Source organism: Miniopterus natalensis, chromosome 12, assembly GCF_054644295.1.
Source record: "Miniopterus natalensis isolate mMinNat1 chromosome 12, mMinNat1.hap1, whole genome shotgun sequence".
Classification (NCBI taxonomy): domain Eukaryota; kingdom Metazoa; phylum Chordata; class Mammalia; order Chiroptera; family Miniopteridae; genus Miniopterus; species Miniopterus natalensis.
In genome coordinates this window covers 4,377,010-4,392,702 of record NC_142092.1, presented here as the reverse complement: position 1 = coordinate 4,392,702, position 15,693 = coordinate 4,377,010, and the positions used below count along the sequence as shown (strand labels likewise).

At 51.3% G+C, this 15,693-nt stretch overlaps 1 protein-coding gene across 2 annotated transcripts; it reads right to left on the bottom strand.

The window, feature by feature from the left end:
- Positions 1-680: 680 nt before the first annotated feature.
- Positions 681-13,274, bottom strand: NFIL3 (nuclear factor, interleukin 3 regulated). Of its 2 annotated transcripts, none has more exons than XM_087823113.1 (2): positions 13,223-13,274; positions 681-2,528 (listed from the first exon to the last, which is right to left on the bottom strand). In XM_087823113.1, the coding sequence occupies exon 2, from the start codon at positions 2,354-2,356 to the stop codon at positions 977-979; it is 1,380 nt and encodes a 459-aa protein (XP_087679239.1). In that variant the 5' UTR covers positions 2,357-2,528; positions 13,223-13,274; the 3' UTR covers positions 681-976. The 2 variants fall into 2 exon arrangements, with proteins under 2 accessions (XP_087679239.1, XP_016057965.1); XM_016202479.2 differs by lacking the exon at positions 13,223-13,274 and adding an exon at positions 10,117-10,184.
- Positions 13,275-15,693: the final 2,419 nt, after the last annotated feature.

Below are 15,693 nucleotides of genomic sequence, written 5' to 3'. Positions count from 1 at the left end.
GAGTGAGGCTCTCCTCTGCACGTGTGTATGCGTGGTACAGAGTTCTAAACAAGAACCGTTACTTACATTCGCCGTGAACAAATCATAAAAAACCCGCCATTACACACACGCAGACCCTGAGTGCTAGAATGTGATAACTGGTGAATTTTGGAATTTTTGGAAACTAAATAAAAACAATTTCATTAAGTTACTTCCCTAGATGGTTATCCTCTAGAACTGTTAAGATTTACAATAACATTTTAAAAATGACTTCATGCTTAGTCTTTAGTCACTTTTTTCAAAAAACCTCTAATTAATAAAGTGTGTCAGTGACTCAGCTCCTCACAGCCATGTGTCACACTTAGAGAGATGACTAAAGACAAGCTGATGCCAAAAATACTGGGTCTCTCTAGTTAAAAAAATATGGAGAAACTTAACTTCAAAGAAAAAGAGATAATGGGGAGCAAGTTAGCAAAGTAGTCTCAAAGGCAAGAAAATTCACTGTCATTTCTCCTTCTCTTTGGAAGGTTTTCACTTAGAGCCTGGGCCAAATTAGAAGAAACACAAATTATTTGCTGAACTTACACTTCAGTTTTTCCTTACTCAAGGGAGAAAACTCCCCTAAATAAGTAAAATGCAGAATACCTTAATATCTAAATGGCTTTTTCTTTACCCCAAAATCAAGTGCAGTGGAGCAGAAGTTCTGTGTTTGTCACCAACCCTTTATTGAAACTGGTAACTTACACGCTTTATAACAGAACAACAAAAATAATGTTCAGTATATACAGTCTCTGCACGGACTATCTGACTATACACAAGGCAGGGCAACACCACAATCTAATCTTCATTATCATTTGTGCACAAAAAGACACCGACAGACAACGTGTGAACATTACAGTGAAATGACATCACGGGTCCAGTGAAAACTCAGCCTAATACAAAACATAAGCATCTATTGCCAACGGCACCTCTAAGTGCCCGGTCTGTTCAGCAGGGTCTACCCGGAGTCCGAGGCCGAGATCTGGTGTGTGGCTATAAGTCTCTTAAGCGAGACCACCTCTGCAGACAAGTTTGCGATCCCCTGCTTCAAAAACAAATTCTCGGGGTCAGAGACTTTGTAGCCATTGTCTTTCATCTCAACAACCCCAGTTTTGAAACTACTCTGAGTTTTGCCATTAGGTTCCTTTTGATGCCAGTGTTCGGACCTGAGAGACCAATCCTGGATGTTGGTCACCTGCACCGAAAAGGGAGTGAGGGGAGAATGCACCATACTTGGGGCACCGTGCTTCTCCAGTTCGAAATGTCTCTTTGACGTCATGTCAACGGGCGAGGAGAGTTTCTGCGTGGTATCAAATTCGTTATCGAAAGCCTCGACTTTTATCTGCATGGCTTTGGCTTTAATACGGAGCTTGTGTGGCAAAGCAGAGGAATTCACTTCTGGAACTTTAACCACGGTGGCGTGTCCGTGCTGAAGCTCAACAGGAGAGTGGATCGGGCCTTTGGGAACCTGCTGCTCGTCTTCTCCATCCGACGACTTTCCGACCGCACCGTCGTCGGTTTCCGACGTCCTCGGGGAGTTGCTGGAGGACCGGCTGACCTGCAGCAGGGGAGGGGAGTGTGAGTAGCCAGGGAAAGAACCGCCCACGTAGTTCTGGTAGACGGCCGCCCGGTAGGCGCCTCGCTCCTCTCTGGGCTCCCGCGCGTAGCTCTCCAGCTCCACCGGCTCCTGCTTGATGGCCTGGAACTGGCCGCCGGGGCTGCCGCAGCCGCCCCGCGCCGGGCCCTCCTGCGAGTGGTCCAGCGAGGAGGCCTCGGAGCCGTCAGACAGCGAGCTCTGCGGCGAGTGCTTGATGACGGAGATGCAGCTGCCGGCCACCGCGGGCTCCTCCGCGAAGGCGCTCCCGCTGGCCGCGGGGGCCTGGTAGTCTTGGAAGTACACGGCCGTGGAATTACTGAGCTTCTGGATCTCCTGGGCATATGCTGTGGAGCTAATTAAGCCAAACTTTAATTTTAGGGAAAGCAGTTCAGCCTTTAGAGTGGCGTTTTCTTCTCCCAGTGCGATCAGCTTGTTCTCCAAAACCAGGTCATTCAGCCGACGCTTCTCCCGCGACCTCTTGGCAGCTTCGTTATTTTTCCGCCTTTTTTCCCAGTACATGGCATCTTTCTTCTCGTCGGGAATGAACTCCCGCTTCCGCCGGCAGGCGGAGGATTTGCTGCGCCCCACACTGCCTTCACTCAGAAGCAGCTCCTCGCCGGGGGTCAGGTCTTCGGAGGCTTCGGTTAAAGCCGAGCTCAGCACCACCGCCTTGTCCACACTGCTCCCGGGGTCCAGAGAGGCCTGCTCCTTCTTGACGGCCTGCATCTTTCTCAGCTGCATCAGAAACCACCTTACTCTGCCTGTGCCGAGCCGGGGACAAGTTATTTCCCCAGGATTCTCAAGTGCTCCACAAGCTGCGGCTTAAAATCCATCAATATTCTTCCCTTTCTTCTACTGTCCGGGACGGTCCCTCCAGCTCCTCCGCCGAGCGGAGTAGGGCCTTCTCGGTAACCTGCGGCACACGAAGAGAAACAGTTACCCATTTGGTAAACGCTTACTACCGATTTCGTACAGGAGCTGTGCTAAGCATCTAGGGTACACAGGTCTGAACAAGGCACAGTTTTCCCTCAGAGTCGGTGATCTGAAAAGGGAAACGAGTTCCCAAAAACCTAGACTGTCCAGTTGTAAAGGACAAATGCCCAGGGAGACCCGGGGCAGAGCAATCAGCCCGTGGTCCAGGCGAGGGAGAGAAACCCAGCACCACGACTGGCCTCGGAGGAGCAGAGGAAGGCGGTTTCCAGAGAAGGAAAGGTGGGGTGGGACGGGCGTGTGGGGATGGCACTCCACAGGAAGGAAATGACATCGCCTCTCTAGGTAACTTTTAAAATAGTCCTTGCATATTGTGGTGCTTCTAAAAAATTTGAGATAACATTTCTATCACTGAGAAGCAAACAAGCTAACCTCTTAAGAGGAACTTTTCCAAGTAAGCTCCTTTACTATCAGTAAACAAATTCTACAATTACATGGAATAAAATGCAAATGGAGCTAAATTTTTATTTCCCCCAAAACTAAAATAAAAATCACACAAGTAACTGAGTTGTAATTGTTTTAATCTGACTCTTCTGTCCCTATGGACACAAACCTGTCCCTCCAGCCCCTGCCTGCCTGCTGGGCTTATGTCCAGCTCCTCCTGCAGGTGCGCAGCACACCCGAATGGAAAGGACTCTCCTTAATAAAGCAAACTCTTCTGACGCTTCTGTGCTATGAGGTTAGAAACCTTCTTTTCTTTGGTTCCTTCAAACTGATTTATCAAACATTCACTTAAGAACGAAGCATCCAAAGGACTTTTTTGGGTCCTGAAAATTCTGTCAAAATAGGTTTTATTTATACAGTAAGCTTTGGACTAAAATATACAGTAACTAATCAGGACTTTTTTTTTTTTTTTTAAGTACAGTGGGATTCTTGAAACTTAAAATCATTTTAAGCCCTGGCCGAGTGACTTAGTTGGTTAGAGCATCGTCCCAATATGCCAAGGTTGTGGGTTCGATCCCCGGTCAGGGCACATACAAGAAGCAACCAATGAATGCGTCAATAAGTGGAGCAACACATCAATGTTTCTCTCTCTCCCTCCCGCCACCACACTCTCTCCCTTCCCCCCCAAATCAATAAAAATAAAAATATTTTAAACTGAGAGAATGTAATTATGAAAAGAATTTCTTTCCACTTTACTAATTAGTTTCAAACAAAATATAAGAACTCAAAAATAGAACCATCAATTAGCTTCCTCTTCCACAGATGAAATATTTACTCTCTAAATTTGACTTGCCACGAGATAATAAACCCAAATTAGGTTCCAGTAACAGTCTTTTTATGACGATTTTTGGATGTGTGTTTCCAGACAGGGCGTCTGCACCCAATTCTTTCAGAAAGGAACTGTGGCGAGACCGCCGTTTGCAGCACCTGCACATGAGGCATTGGTCCCGCCGCACTGAGAGGGCCACTCCTCCTCTCTTGTGCATAGTTTTCTAATGCCTAATGAAATGAAGTTTAATTTTATCAGCTGGAAAAGCCTGCCACATTCTTGTGTCTTTTCCAGAAGTAATAGAAGGAGTGATGTAATAATTTCAGGATCATAAAAGCAAGGTTCAATGCCACATTTTCGTCTATCAAATTGAGTCAACATGAAAACTGAGCTGCGACTTAGCGAAGTTTGGGATTAATATCAAGTGTAGGCAAGGAATCAGCCACGGCAAGCGGTGAGGGCATAGAGGGGGAGTCTTTCTAGTTGCCGCTGTAGTAAAACAGCAGTGCTTCCCATTTTCCACTTAGGCTTTGTCTTCTGACACAAAAACTCATTTTTCCTCCACATGGGATGGTTTCTTTCCTCTTGTTAAGGATCTGTGCTCCCTTATTCAGCTAAAAGTTCCCCTAAAGTCCTGCCTAGGCACAGAGAAAACAAACCTACTTCCATTTACCAAAAATATCCCACTCGTCTGAAAACCTTTAACCCCTTCCGTCTAAGTGTCCAGGTGCTGTCTGTTCACTTCATCATCTCCGCAGCTTCGCCGGTACGTTCAGACCTGCAGGAGCCTCATTTCTTCTTAGTTAACTTCCCCACTTGCATTTTACTACGTGTACTGGAGGGAAAACTCTGGGATTCTTCCCTTACCTGCCCGAATTATCTGCCTTTGTGACTCCATTGGCAAATTACCACATACTATCAGAGGACGTTTTCTAGAACATTATTTATCAGATACTCTCGCAGAGCTGCACAGCTCAGCAGCACGAGGCGATGAGGGCGGCTGGCCTGTGCACGCTGGGCTCGGTTTCGCTGCCACGGCCAGCCCGCCCTCAGCGCCCCAGGCAGGCTCTGCAACTGTGCAAAGCGACGGACAGCGGGACCAGCGTTACCGCAGGCTAACGACAGAAGCAGCAGCCGAGTCCCCACGGCCTCTCATCAGTGTCAGAGCGTAATGAAATGGAATTAGACAGTACTGGGGGACCGCTGTCCCTCAAAGCCCAAGTCAATGTATCTGCATCCTAGCAACAAACTGAACACACGAGCTGCTCAGCATCCGACTGACAGTCACTCGTTTGCCTTATAGAAGAGAGTTTTGTAACCAAAAAACTTTTCTGATACTTTCTTTTTAATACTATTTTGGAAATTCTAAAAAAAAAGAAAAATGTTTTCCTTCTTAGCAGAGAGCTTCTCTTATTCGTCAACTGGGTTGTTCCACACGTCCCGGCCATCACCGAGCCAGCCGGGGGCACAGAAAGGCAGAGGGGAAGCCAAACTTCCGAGAGGCAAAGGACGGCCAGCCCGCGGCAGGAGGGGAGGACAAGCGGGTAGCAAGGAGTGCGCGAGGGGCGACGCTGGCGAGGGCCTGGGCTCCCCCACTTCACACCGTTTCTACCGCGCTTTTTTCTTGGTATAATGACAAAAACAACGACAGTCCTAACAGGCTCCATGTGCTGAACACTGTGTCACAGGCACTGGGAGCCTGCCTGCCATCACTTCGTTACCCTCACGATAACCATTTTCAGATGAGAAAACTAAGGCTCCGAGAAGTTAAGAGTCCTGCCCGGAGTCACACAGCTAGCACGGTGGCAGGACAAAGGCTCCAGTCAGGCCGACCCACCCCGACTCCTCTAACAGTGCCCTCTCCTGAGCTTGCGGGGGGCTGCTGGGCGCTACTGCGGCTCCTTTTCTGTGCCCCTCTCCCTCCTGGGAATCGTGCCCTTTGCTCAGTTGCTGGGAGACAGGGAGGCCACCTCTGGGCCACTTCCCTCCCAGCTTCCTCAGTTGCTTCCTACCTGGAGGCTATTTACTGAATTGAGAAGAAAACATGCTAAGGTTTCCTGCTAAAATGTTAATCTCTTGGGCATTTTACTTTTGCTAAAATAAATAAAGGACAAGTAAAGTCACAGCGATAGCATCGTCACCTTAATTCCTTTTAACACCCAAAATGCACGCATCTTCAACCCACGGAGCTGGAGCGGAGCTAAAACCCAGTGACCTTCCCAAGACCACGCAGCGACAGGAGGCCCAGCTGGGCCCTAAACCTGGGTGTGTCTCTCAGCAGTGACCCTAAATGGAGGTGAACACAAAGGCGGTTCACAATGCCTTCTAAAAACATCAGCACTTATACCCAACTAATGACTTAATTTCAAATTTCAAAGTTTCCCCTTATGATTAATTTAACAATCGTCACCTCTGCCTCACGTATTCAGGTCACTACTAACATTGTGTCACATCGGTCACCACTTAAGTTTCCTTTTTGGTGAGTAATTGACTTAAATGCCAGTCCTGTGACGTTGGTGTGCTCAGCATGATCAGCTTCATTACACCCATTAGGTAATATGGCTGCTTCTTAAAAACACAAATAAAGAGAGAAATTTAAGAGCAGGCGTCATCACATCCCAATGGACATTTCCCCCACATCTAATGTGGACGTGCTGTTGCTAATTAATGCTGCTTCCCAGTACCTGGCGCTATTCCCATAGGCAGGAGTTCTCTTTCGTAAGCCTGAAGTTTTAAAGTCTATCTAACGCAGGTGACCCGAATATTGTTTTTAATTAAGATTAAAATTTGGCTTAGAAAATTCCCCTAAAATAAAGCTTTACAATAGGAATTCTAGACCAAATTTCTTCTGGAGGAGTGACCTCATTACTCACTTTCACAGTAGCTGATAGGCCTTTATCTTCCCTGACCTCCAACACCTGTCAGAGGTAACGGTGACAGTCAGACTCCTTATAAAACCAGAAAAGAAACAACATTGTGTTTAAAGCATCTGAACTCTTACTAGCAGTTTAGACATTAAAATCTACTATAGGGAAATTTTGTTATTAATAAGTCTTATTGCAAATTGAGTCTTTTACATATTTTGATTTTAAAATCTGTCAATAAAAAAATGAAGTACTATTTCATATGCCCAAAGACAGAGAAACACTTTATAGAACTCTCATTTTCCCCCCACTCTCTCGAATGTGCTGTTTATCCCTGAGAGGTATTGTACAGAAATCATTAAAGAAAAAACAGCCCTGTTACGTGCAACCATAAGCCGTCTCTCCAGGAAGCAGGCAGCTGCTTGTTTTGGAGATAAGTGCCATTTTGGGGGGGGGGGGGGGGGGGGAGTTAATCAATTCACAGCTCATTAAACTATTAATACTAGTAAAATATTAACCTACATTTTCTTCCTGTGGGTAAAATCCATGACAGGACTATTTCAATAAAACACTTTACTTCTTTTCATGGATAAACATGAAAGCCAGTATTTAAACGCAGATAAAGTAGGAAAAAAATACACAGGTACAATCAAGAGTGGAACGGGGACAAAACCACCCAGGAAACACTGAAGTTGTACAGAAGAGGGCTTTCTACTCAGTCTGAAAAATAAAAGGCTCTTTAAATTAAAAAAAAAACACAAAAAACTATGTTAAACCTCTCTAAGTGCCAATGAGGGCCTCCCATTAATAATACAATTCTGTCTGTAGTGAGAAGCGCATGCTTGATCCAGATACGAACGCACATAAGCAGACGCTCTCACACTTCGCCAAAGCCTAGCCCATCACAGGAGCAAATCGACCTACTTTTTCTATTTCGGTGCATCCGTAAATAAATGTGTCACAATCTGGTGGAGTTTAGTATGAATGGAAGTTTCTCGAGCAACCTCCACAAAGGACCACTTGAAAATTAGATTTAAACTTAATAAATGATTAAAATTGCATTTCATTATAGCAGTGAAATAACTGAAGGAACTGAAATAGAACAGTATAACTTGACGTTTCTTAAGAGAAGAGGCCAGCGTGTGTCACCGGGCACAGGATGACAATATCGTGAAGGCCGAGCAGAGCAGCGCACAGATGCTGACACTGCGGGCTTAGAAATCAAGACAAAACCACCCTCGCCAAAGACGGAGAGGAATTGGGGCGTGGGGGTGGAACAGCGGGGCATTTTTTAAAAATCTGCAGTCATTTCAAAATGGGGATCTTTTTCTTGTAACTCTGGAGAGATAACTTAGCAGTCTAGCAACTCTAAGCTGAACTCCGAAGGGTCACCAACAATCACAAAGTAACCCAGCTACGGGACATTCTGCGAGGGAAAGGACAGCCAGAAGCACGCCACAGGTAACGATGGCAGAACCGGTGTGGGCGCAGGGTGGGGGAAGTGCCTGAATGTCTGTGATTACACTGAAGAATCATTGCAACTCTCCTCAGGTTCACTTTGATTGCCTCTTTGTTTTTTTAAATATATCTTTATTGATTTCAGAGAGAGGAAGGGAGAGGGAGAGAGAGAGACAGAAACATCAATGATGAGAGTCACTGATCGGCTGCCTCCTGCACGCCCCCAACTGGGGATTGAGCCCACAACCTGGGCATGTGCCCTGATCAGGAATCAAACTCTGATCTCCTGGATCCTAGGTCAATGCTCAACCGCTGAGCCACACCCTGCTGGGCTGATTGCCTCTTTTTAATTTCACTTTCCCAGTGCGCAGATTACAAATGTCATTTGCTTTACTATGTGCCTTATGAACAGGACAATTTTTTCATAAATGTTTATTTTTAGTGCTTATTGGAAGGCTACTTAATTGCAGTTTGAGATCTCTGAAAAGTTAATTAATAAAAGATACCATGTTCTGACAACTAAAGGGCTTATAAATATTCTGATTCCAATGAAACCGCACAAATCATTACAAAAGGCATCTAGTAAATCCCCACTAAACTTTCTTATCACAAAACAAGCTTATGCTCTCTAATGAAAGCCATATGAGAAACAGTATTTTCTTTTTTTACTATAGGAAAGTTATTTGCAAAGAAATTTGAGAGCTAATAGGGAGTGGTGGTGATATAAGTTCATTTTGAAACTGAAAAACTCTTATGTAATGTCTGTGACCAAGGTCAGTGTCTTTCGACACTCACATGTGAGTCTGATTTGGATAAAAGTCAACTCAAGTATAATTTAGAAAAATAACAGGATATCAAACAATGTGTTAACCCAGAGAAACATAGGCCACCCTTACAGAAACAACAGACGAATATTAAAGGAAACTTCGATTACGTTTTTTCTGTCATATTTTGAACTGAATCCCAAGTGTGCTCTCATTCCTCAATACAAATTAAAAATAAACAACTTTTAACAGCATCGATGCCATCTGGATTACAATGGAAATAATGAAGTATGTGTGATTTTAGGTCGGTTAAAAATAAAGGCTGGGCAATATGACCGCACCTTTTCCACTCCATGCTGCAATCAGTCACGTCTGGGAACTGACTCTGGACCACAGCAAGGTCAACTAGAAATATCCACTCAGCTGGTGAGTCAGGCGCATTGCTCAACCGGGAAAGGCTCTGACAAAGGGTTTGAACTTGCAGGTTGTTGCATCACAGTCGTGTTATAATTGCACTTTGCAAAGATAAGCCTTTAACACAGGAAAGGAAATTGCTTCAAAAATTACAGTGAGCTTGTCCTCGCTCAGGGAGGGCCGGAGGGTGTCGCCAGCAGGACCCCCACCCCACCCCACCCCGCTTTCAGGCTGCTTATCAGGTTCTCTGCGCCTCCACTTCCTGGTCACCACCGGCTGCGGCGGAGCGCTGGGCACAGCGCGGGCACAGCGCGGGCACCGGCAGGGTCCGCGTGAGGTCCTAGCCTCGCCTCCCAGGAATGAGGGCCCGGGAAGCCGACCCCGCCGGCTCTAGGCCTCTCGCCTCCCCTGGTCCGCGGTGAGGATGTGGGGTAACCACGGATGTCCTTGACCAGCCCACGGGCCGAGTCGGCAAGGCCAGCCTGAGGGTCCCCGCGCCCGCAGGGCTCGGCCCGGGGTCCAGGTGCCGAGGTGGCCGGGCCAGGGGCCTGCCCGGGGAGGCCGAGCTGCCGGCACTTTTCACGGCCTTCTGCCGCCAGGAGCGCGCCGCCCGCAAGCAGTTCCCCAAACATTACGCGGGCCGAGGACGGGAAGTTTGAGGTTCTGCAATCCCGTCAAGAATTCCCTCAAACGTAATGACCAGCGAGCGCCACAGGGCAAAGGGGTTTGAGGCAAAAGTTAACCATCAGAACAAAAAAGTGTTTCAAGAAGGACCTGTAACTGTAGCCGAATACAGACCCCGTCCCAGCCGCCGCACGGACATCCCGGCAGGAACACTGACGGGCCACACTTCCGAAAACCTGGTTCCCGGCCAGCAATACAGGGGGCACTGCCCAGCTCGCCCGAGGCCCGCGGCCAGGCCGCACCCGGGACCCAGCTCTGGCGGCCCAGAGCCCGCGCTCCTAACACCTCACCAGCGGAGGGCTCGGCTGCCGGAGGCCTGGAATTCCCGGCAGAACGTCAGGGTCCTGCGGGATCCGATCCCGCGAGGCCAACCCTCAGTCAGGGCAGATGGCCTGCCCCGGTCCTGCCAGGCGCCCGCGCGGCCCTGCCCGCCCCCGCGCCCGCCCCCGCGCCCGCCCCGCGCCCCCGCGCCCCGCCCCGCGCGCAGTCCCCGCCGCGCGCCCACAGGACCCCTCACTGCAGGGCAGCCGCGTCCGCCTGGGTGTTTTGATTTTTATTTATTTTGAATTCCGGGGGTTCAGTTCTCTCTACTCTAGCCCTCGACCACATAAATGAATGGTTTAAAAAGTACATCGACGGAACAGCCACTCCGGCTGGGCCTCCTTTCCACCGCCATCGAGGCTGGAGCGCCCCGCCCCCAGTTTCTGGGGCGTGTTGGCATTTGGAGGTTTTCTTACGTCTTTTTCACATTTTACGAATGCAGAGCGCATGACGCGGAAATACAATGAAGCCTCCAGGAACAAAGGTGTCTGCGGTGCTCGGGGTGCAGAAGGCAGGGGGCGGGCCCCTCCCCGGAGTACCCGGTCCCGGCGCCTCGCCCGGTCCCTGCCGCCCGCCGCCGCGGCTCTCCTCCCGGCCTCTCCCCTCCCCGCCACCCCACGGCACACTGAACCCCTAGCGCACCCGCACGCCCGGCCCCTCCGCGCCCCCAAAGCCGCGCCTCCCCGGGACCCGCCCCCCGCCGAGTGGGCGGCGCAGCAGGGCCTCCGCACCGCCAGGACCCCCGCGCCAGAACAAAGGAATGTGGGGACCGGGCGGGCAGGAGCGCAGGCCGGAGCCGGACGGCCGCCCGGGCGCTGCCGAGCGCTCACCCGAGGTCCACACGCGCCACCCCAACCCCGGCCCCACGGCCGCAGGAGGGAGGGTCGCGCAGAAGGTCTCCATCCCGAGGCTACGCGGCCCCCTGCAGGCAGCCCCAGCTCCAAAGTAGGTCGGGGTCTCACACCGGGCCTGGAGCAATATTAGCTTCTGGGAAAGCCACTGCAATTATTTGCGTAATATAATTTGTCCAAGTGGTGAATTTTTATAATACCCCCTTCAAAATACACCCCACAACGCTGCACTTTTAATTATTTAAATGTTAGGAAAATCTGACATACACACACCGTCATATACCTATATTAACATATTTACCCTGCATAAGAGTTCGGGAAGAAACATAAAATCTGGGTACGTTATAGTATAGTCATCTGTCCTCACATAAATAAAACTAGGTTATCCAGCAAAAATATAAACTACTAACCTATATTTGTTTCCCATAAATCGTATCTGGTCTGGAGAAAAAAATAGGATGTGAAATAATACTTGTGACCTCGTCATTCGCTGCTGTTATTTACAAAAGCAAAGACCAAAAGATGACACTTGGCCATCCCCTGCTTTCTCAGGAACAGCACTTGCCTAAACTGTCCTTTAAAAAGATAAAGGAGAGTCAGAATCCAGCAAATCACCAGGCTCTGCCAAATGTCTTCCTAAAAATACAGTCTTATCAAAGGTCTCCGAAGGCGTGGAGTTAAAACTACAGCCAATGGCCTTGAACTTGTATTTGCACACAGCCCTGGAGAAAACACCAGAAATAGCACTGGGAGGCCACCACAATTGTTAAAATTTGATAGGACTAAATTTAGAAGAACGCACATTTCATTTGGGGAAAAGACATACATTAGGCAGCATAAGCAAACTCAATGCTTACCCGGTTGTCTATTTTCCTGTTTAATCTATCCCTTTAAAAAATAACAAGAACAAACTGTTACAGTGACATTTAAAGGCTGAGATTGTCCTACATTCTTTGTAACAAGATTATAAAATCACGTAATTAGCTCCCTCTTCCTATGCTCACTGCCAGCAAATTCAGCAGTTACATAATGCAACATTTCCAGGAAACTATTATGTGATCTGTCATGTCGTGTCTGAAAACGCAACGACAATGAGGTGAGGAAAAGGGCTGACTGTAAGGAATGCATTAAAATTAGGAAGGTGGGGAGGTAAACGTCACAACGGCTCGTTCCAGGTTTAAAAATAATACCTCAGAACACCTAAGGAGCGAACCCTGGCAGTATCAGAGATCAGAATTCAACCCGAGAAACTCTTCCTTTCACGTTTTGCAATAGTGTTTTAAAACGTACCTTTTTATTTGGGAGGTACTCTAGATGTAAATAACGACCTGATACTCAACGCTGCGATAAAATTACCAAATCATTGCACACGTACGCGCTCATTCCCAGATCAGCCGTAATCCCTGCCAATATTTCACCGTGGACAGATTATGCAATGTATGCAAGGACAAACCCACAACCTCCCGAGCGCCGGTACAACACGCTGACGACAAACTCGGTGGAAAACGTCGTGCACACACGGCCGGGGCACCACCAACGCCGCGCAGGCATTCTCCCAGTGCCGTCACTGCTCACGCCACCAGCTCTTTCTCAAGAAAATCAAGACTATTTCCCATTACTCAGCCGCCCTCCCCGCCCACCCCCCGCCGCCAGGACCGCAGAAGGCACGAGAAGGGAAACAGCGTTGCCCTTCCCGCTCGAGATGGCTCAGCCTCGGCTCAGTCTCCGCTTCTCTACCAAAACATCAATTTTCCCGAAATCAGGAGACATTATGCAACAGCGGCGGGGGGAGGGGGGAGCTCCAACCAGCTCGGGCTACGTGCCGGCGCGAGGGCGCTGCAATCAAAGCAGCCACCTTAAGGTGGCGAGTCCTCTCCTGACAAGGCAGCAAAAGTTTATGTAACGAATGCCCCGTGCGAATGCCCCGCGCACACTTGCCGCCGCGGGCCAGCCCCGCGCACAGCAGGACCCGCGCCGGGCGCCCGCGCGCCCGGGAGCGGGCGGGGAGCCGGGCGCGGGGCCGGGTCGGCAGTGGGCGGAGCGCTTACCGTGTTCCTGCTCTCGGGCCGGCGAGCCGGGCGGCGGGAGAAAGAACGGGCCGGGAGCGGGGCCCGGCGGCGCTCGGGCTGGGGCTGGGGCCCGGCTGGGGCCGAGCTCCGGGCGGAGGCGAGGGCGCGGCTCGGGAGGCGGGCGGCGCGCCGGGTCCGCGGGCGCCGTGGCCGCGCCGGGAGATGTGTGTTAGTAGGTCAGTTCCGAGCGCCGCGCTACGTCGTCGCCCGCCAGCCCCACGGTGACGGGCGACCGCGGCCCCAATCGCCGCGCCCGCACCCGCCCCCTGCCCGCCGCCAATGGCCGCGGCCGGCGGGGGCGGGCTCTCCTCGGCCCCGCCCCGCCCCGCCCCCTCCCGCTCCCCTGCGGGCGGCGCCACCCGCGGCCCGCGCCCCTCCTCCGCCGCGGCCGTTGCTGCCGCCCGGGTGCCGGCGGGACCCGCGCCCCGCTCCGGGGTTGCGCAACCGCCGGGACGGGCGCGCCTGGGCAGGGGCCTGAGACCCTCGCCCCTCGCCCCCGCCCCACCCCCGCCCCGCTTCCCGTCCTCTCCGGGTGCCGCGGCCCCTCGGTGACCCCTGCGACCCCGGCTCCCCGGCTCCCCGGCCGAAGCGCTTTTTGTCCCCCGAGCGCGCCAGCCCGCGGGCTACCTGTTGCCGACCGAGTCCCAGGCCGCGCGCTGCGGCCACCCGGGCGTGGCGGGGCCTCCGCCCGCTTCTCCCCGCACGCTTGCGGGAGGACCCCTCCTCCTCGCCCTGGGCGACGGGAGAGACATGGCGGCGGGGCGCTGGCGAGCTGCGAGCCCTCGCGGCGGCGGGCGCGCGTGGGGCGGGCCGGGCGGCTGGTCCGAGCCCGCGGGCTGCGTAGGCAGCGACGGCGATGCCCGCGCCTCTCCCGGAGAGAACGCGGACGCGCGCCCGCCGCCCCGCGCGAGGAGGGCGCGGATGACGGCTTCGGAGCCGCTGCGCAGGAGGACTGGCGCCGAGGGTGGCGTTGCCGCGGGGTGGACGCGCCGCGCCGGGTCCTCCCTGGTGATCCTGGAGCTGGTCGCGCGTGTCATTTCCACCCCTCATTGGATGCGGTCGTCTTCTCCAAATTCCCGGGCTAAGTAAGAGACGAAAAGAAATGGGAGAAAGGGCACCTCGGTGGGGTCCTGGCCCTGGCGCCGAGGCCGGCGCAGGCACGTGGGTCGCCGGGGAGCCGGCGCGTCGGCGGGGCTGGTGGAGAGGCCGCGCCGCGCGGGGCCGTGTTCCGCCGTGACGCGCGGACTTGCCCGTGGGGGACGTGGCAGGTGGAGAGGGACTGCCCGCGCTGCCGGCCCGGGCGCCGGGCGGGATTCCTGCCGTGACCCTCCACTTCTTTTCGCTCTTGATAAAAGTACACTTAAAATTTTTTTATGCAAACGCAAAGAGAAGAGCGAGCCTTCGGGGTCTGCCGACGGCGTCCGTCACGGGCAAAAAATCTGCGCTAAGTTTGTCTCTTTTTTCCCTCCCGGTTCTCATCTTACACGGTTATAAGCACCCAAGAGTGACGTTCAAAATGTTTATCATGTTTCGATTGGGTTTTTTGGAAAGAAAGACATTTCCAACTATCTCGCAAGGCCGGCCGTGGTTCAGAGCGCAGCTCAGGCGCAGCTGCCGGCCCCCCACGGGCCCGCGGCTTCCACCCGCGACCTGACCTCCTCCCAGCGCCCTCCAGGGAGGCGCTCGGCAGGCCCAGAGCCCATCTCTGTCTGGCCTGAGTCAGTTCCCCCCCTGAGGCATTTATCCCAAAGAGCTGACTACCTTGATGAAAATGAATCCTTAATTTGGTTTCTAATATTCACTTTTCTCATTTTTACTAAGAAGTTTCCTTCCCCCCAACCCTCACAATACATTATAGCTTTGAAAAATCTCTTAGTCAAAAGTAAACCATAACCCTAAGTCAGGTACCATTTTCAGGGTTAGAAAAGCAGCCTGTTTCTAGAAGTCCAGGGCCACCCTACACCCCCCACCCCCGCCCGATGTTCTCCACATTGTTCTGCACTTTGAGTAATTTCATAGAATTCCAAATTCATTGTGAAATTAGTAATAAATGGTCTTATACAGGACAACTTAAAATTTCAAGAACTGTAAATAGCATGCTTGGAGTCGCTCCAGAGAGTAATAGTGGAGGAATTCTCCGAACCTGGAATCTTCTTTATGCTGAAATTTGAAGCTGAAAGCCCTCGTGACTTGGGGTATTCTGGACTGTGCGTGTGTCGCGTTGTGCATCACTTTTTATTCCCACCTTCCTTGGAAAGCAGAAGTATAAAACATATCTGTGATACCAGCTCAGAAAATAACTCTTTAGCTCCTCCTGGTGATTAAGAATCCACTAAACAACACCGTGAAGTTTCTGTCCCTGTTAGCCAAGAGGTAATGCTGCTAAGATCTTATCCTAAAACATGTACAGAATAGATGCTTCAGATCAACGTGAGGAAGTGGAGCATAAA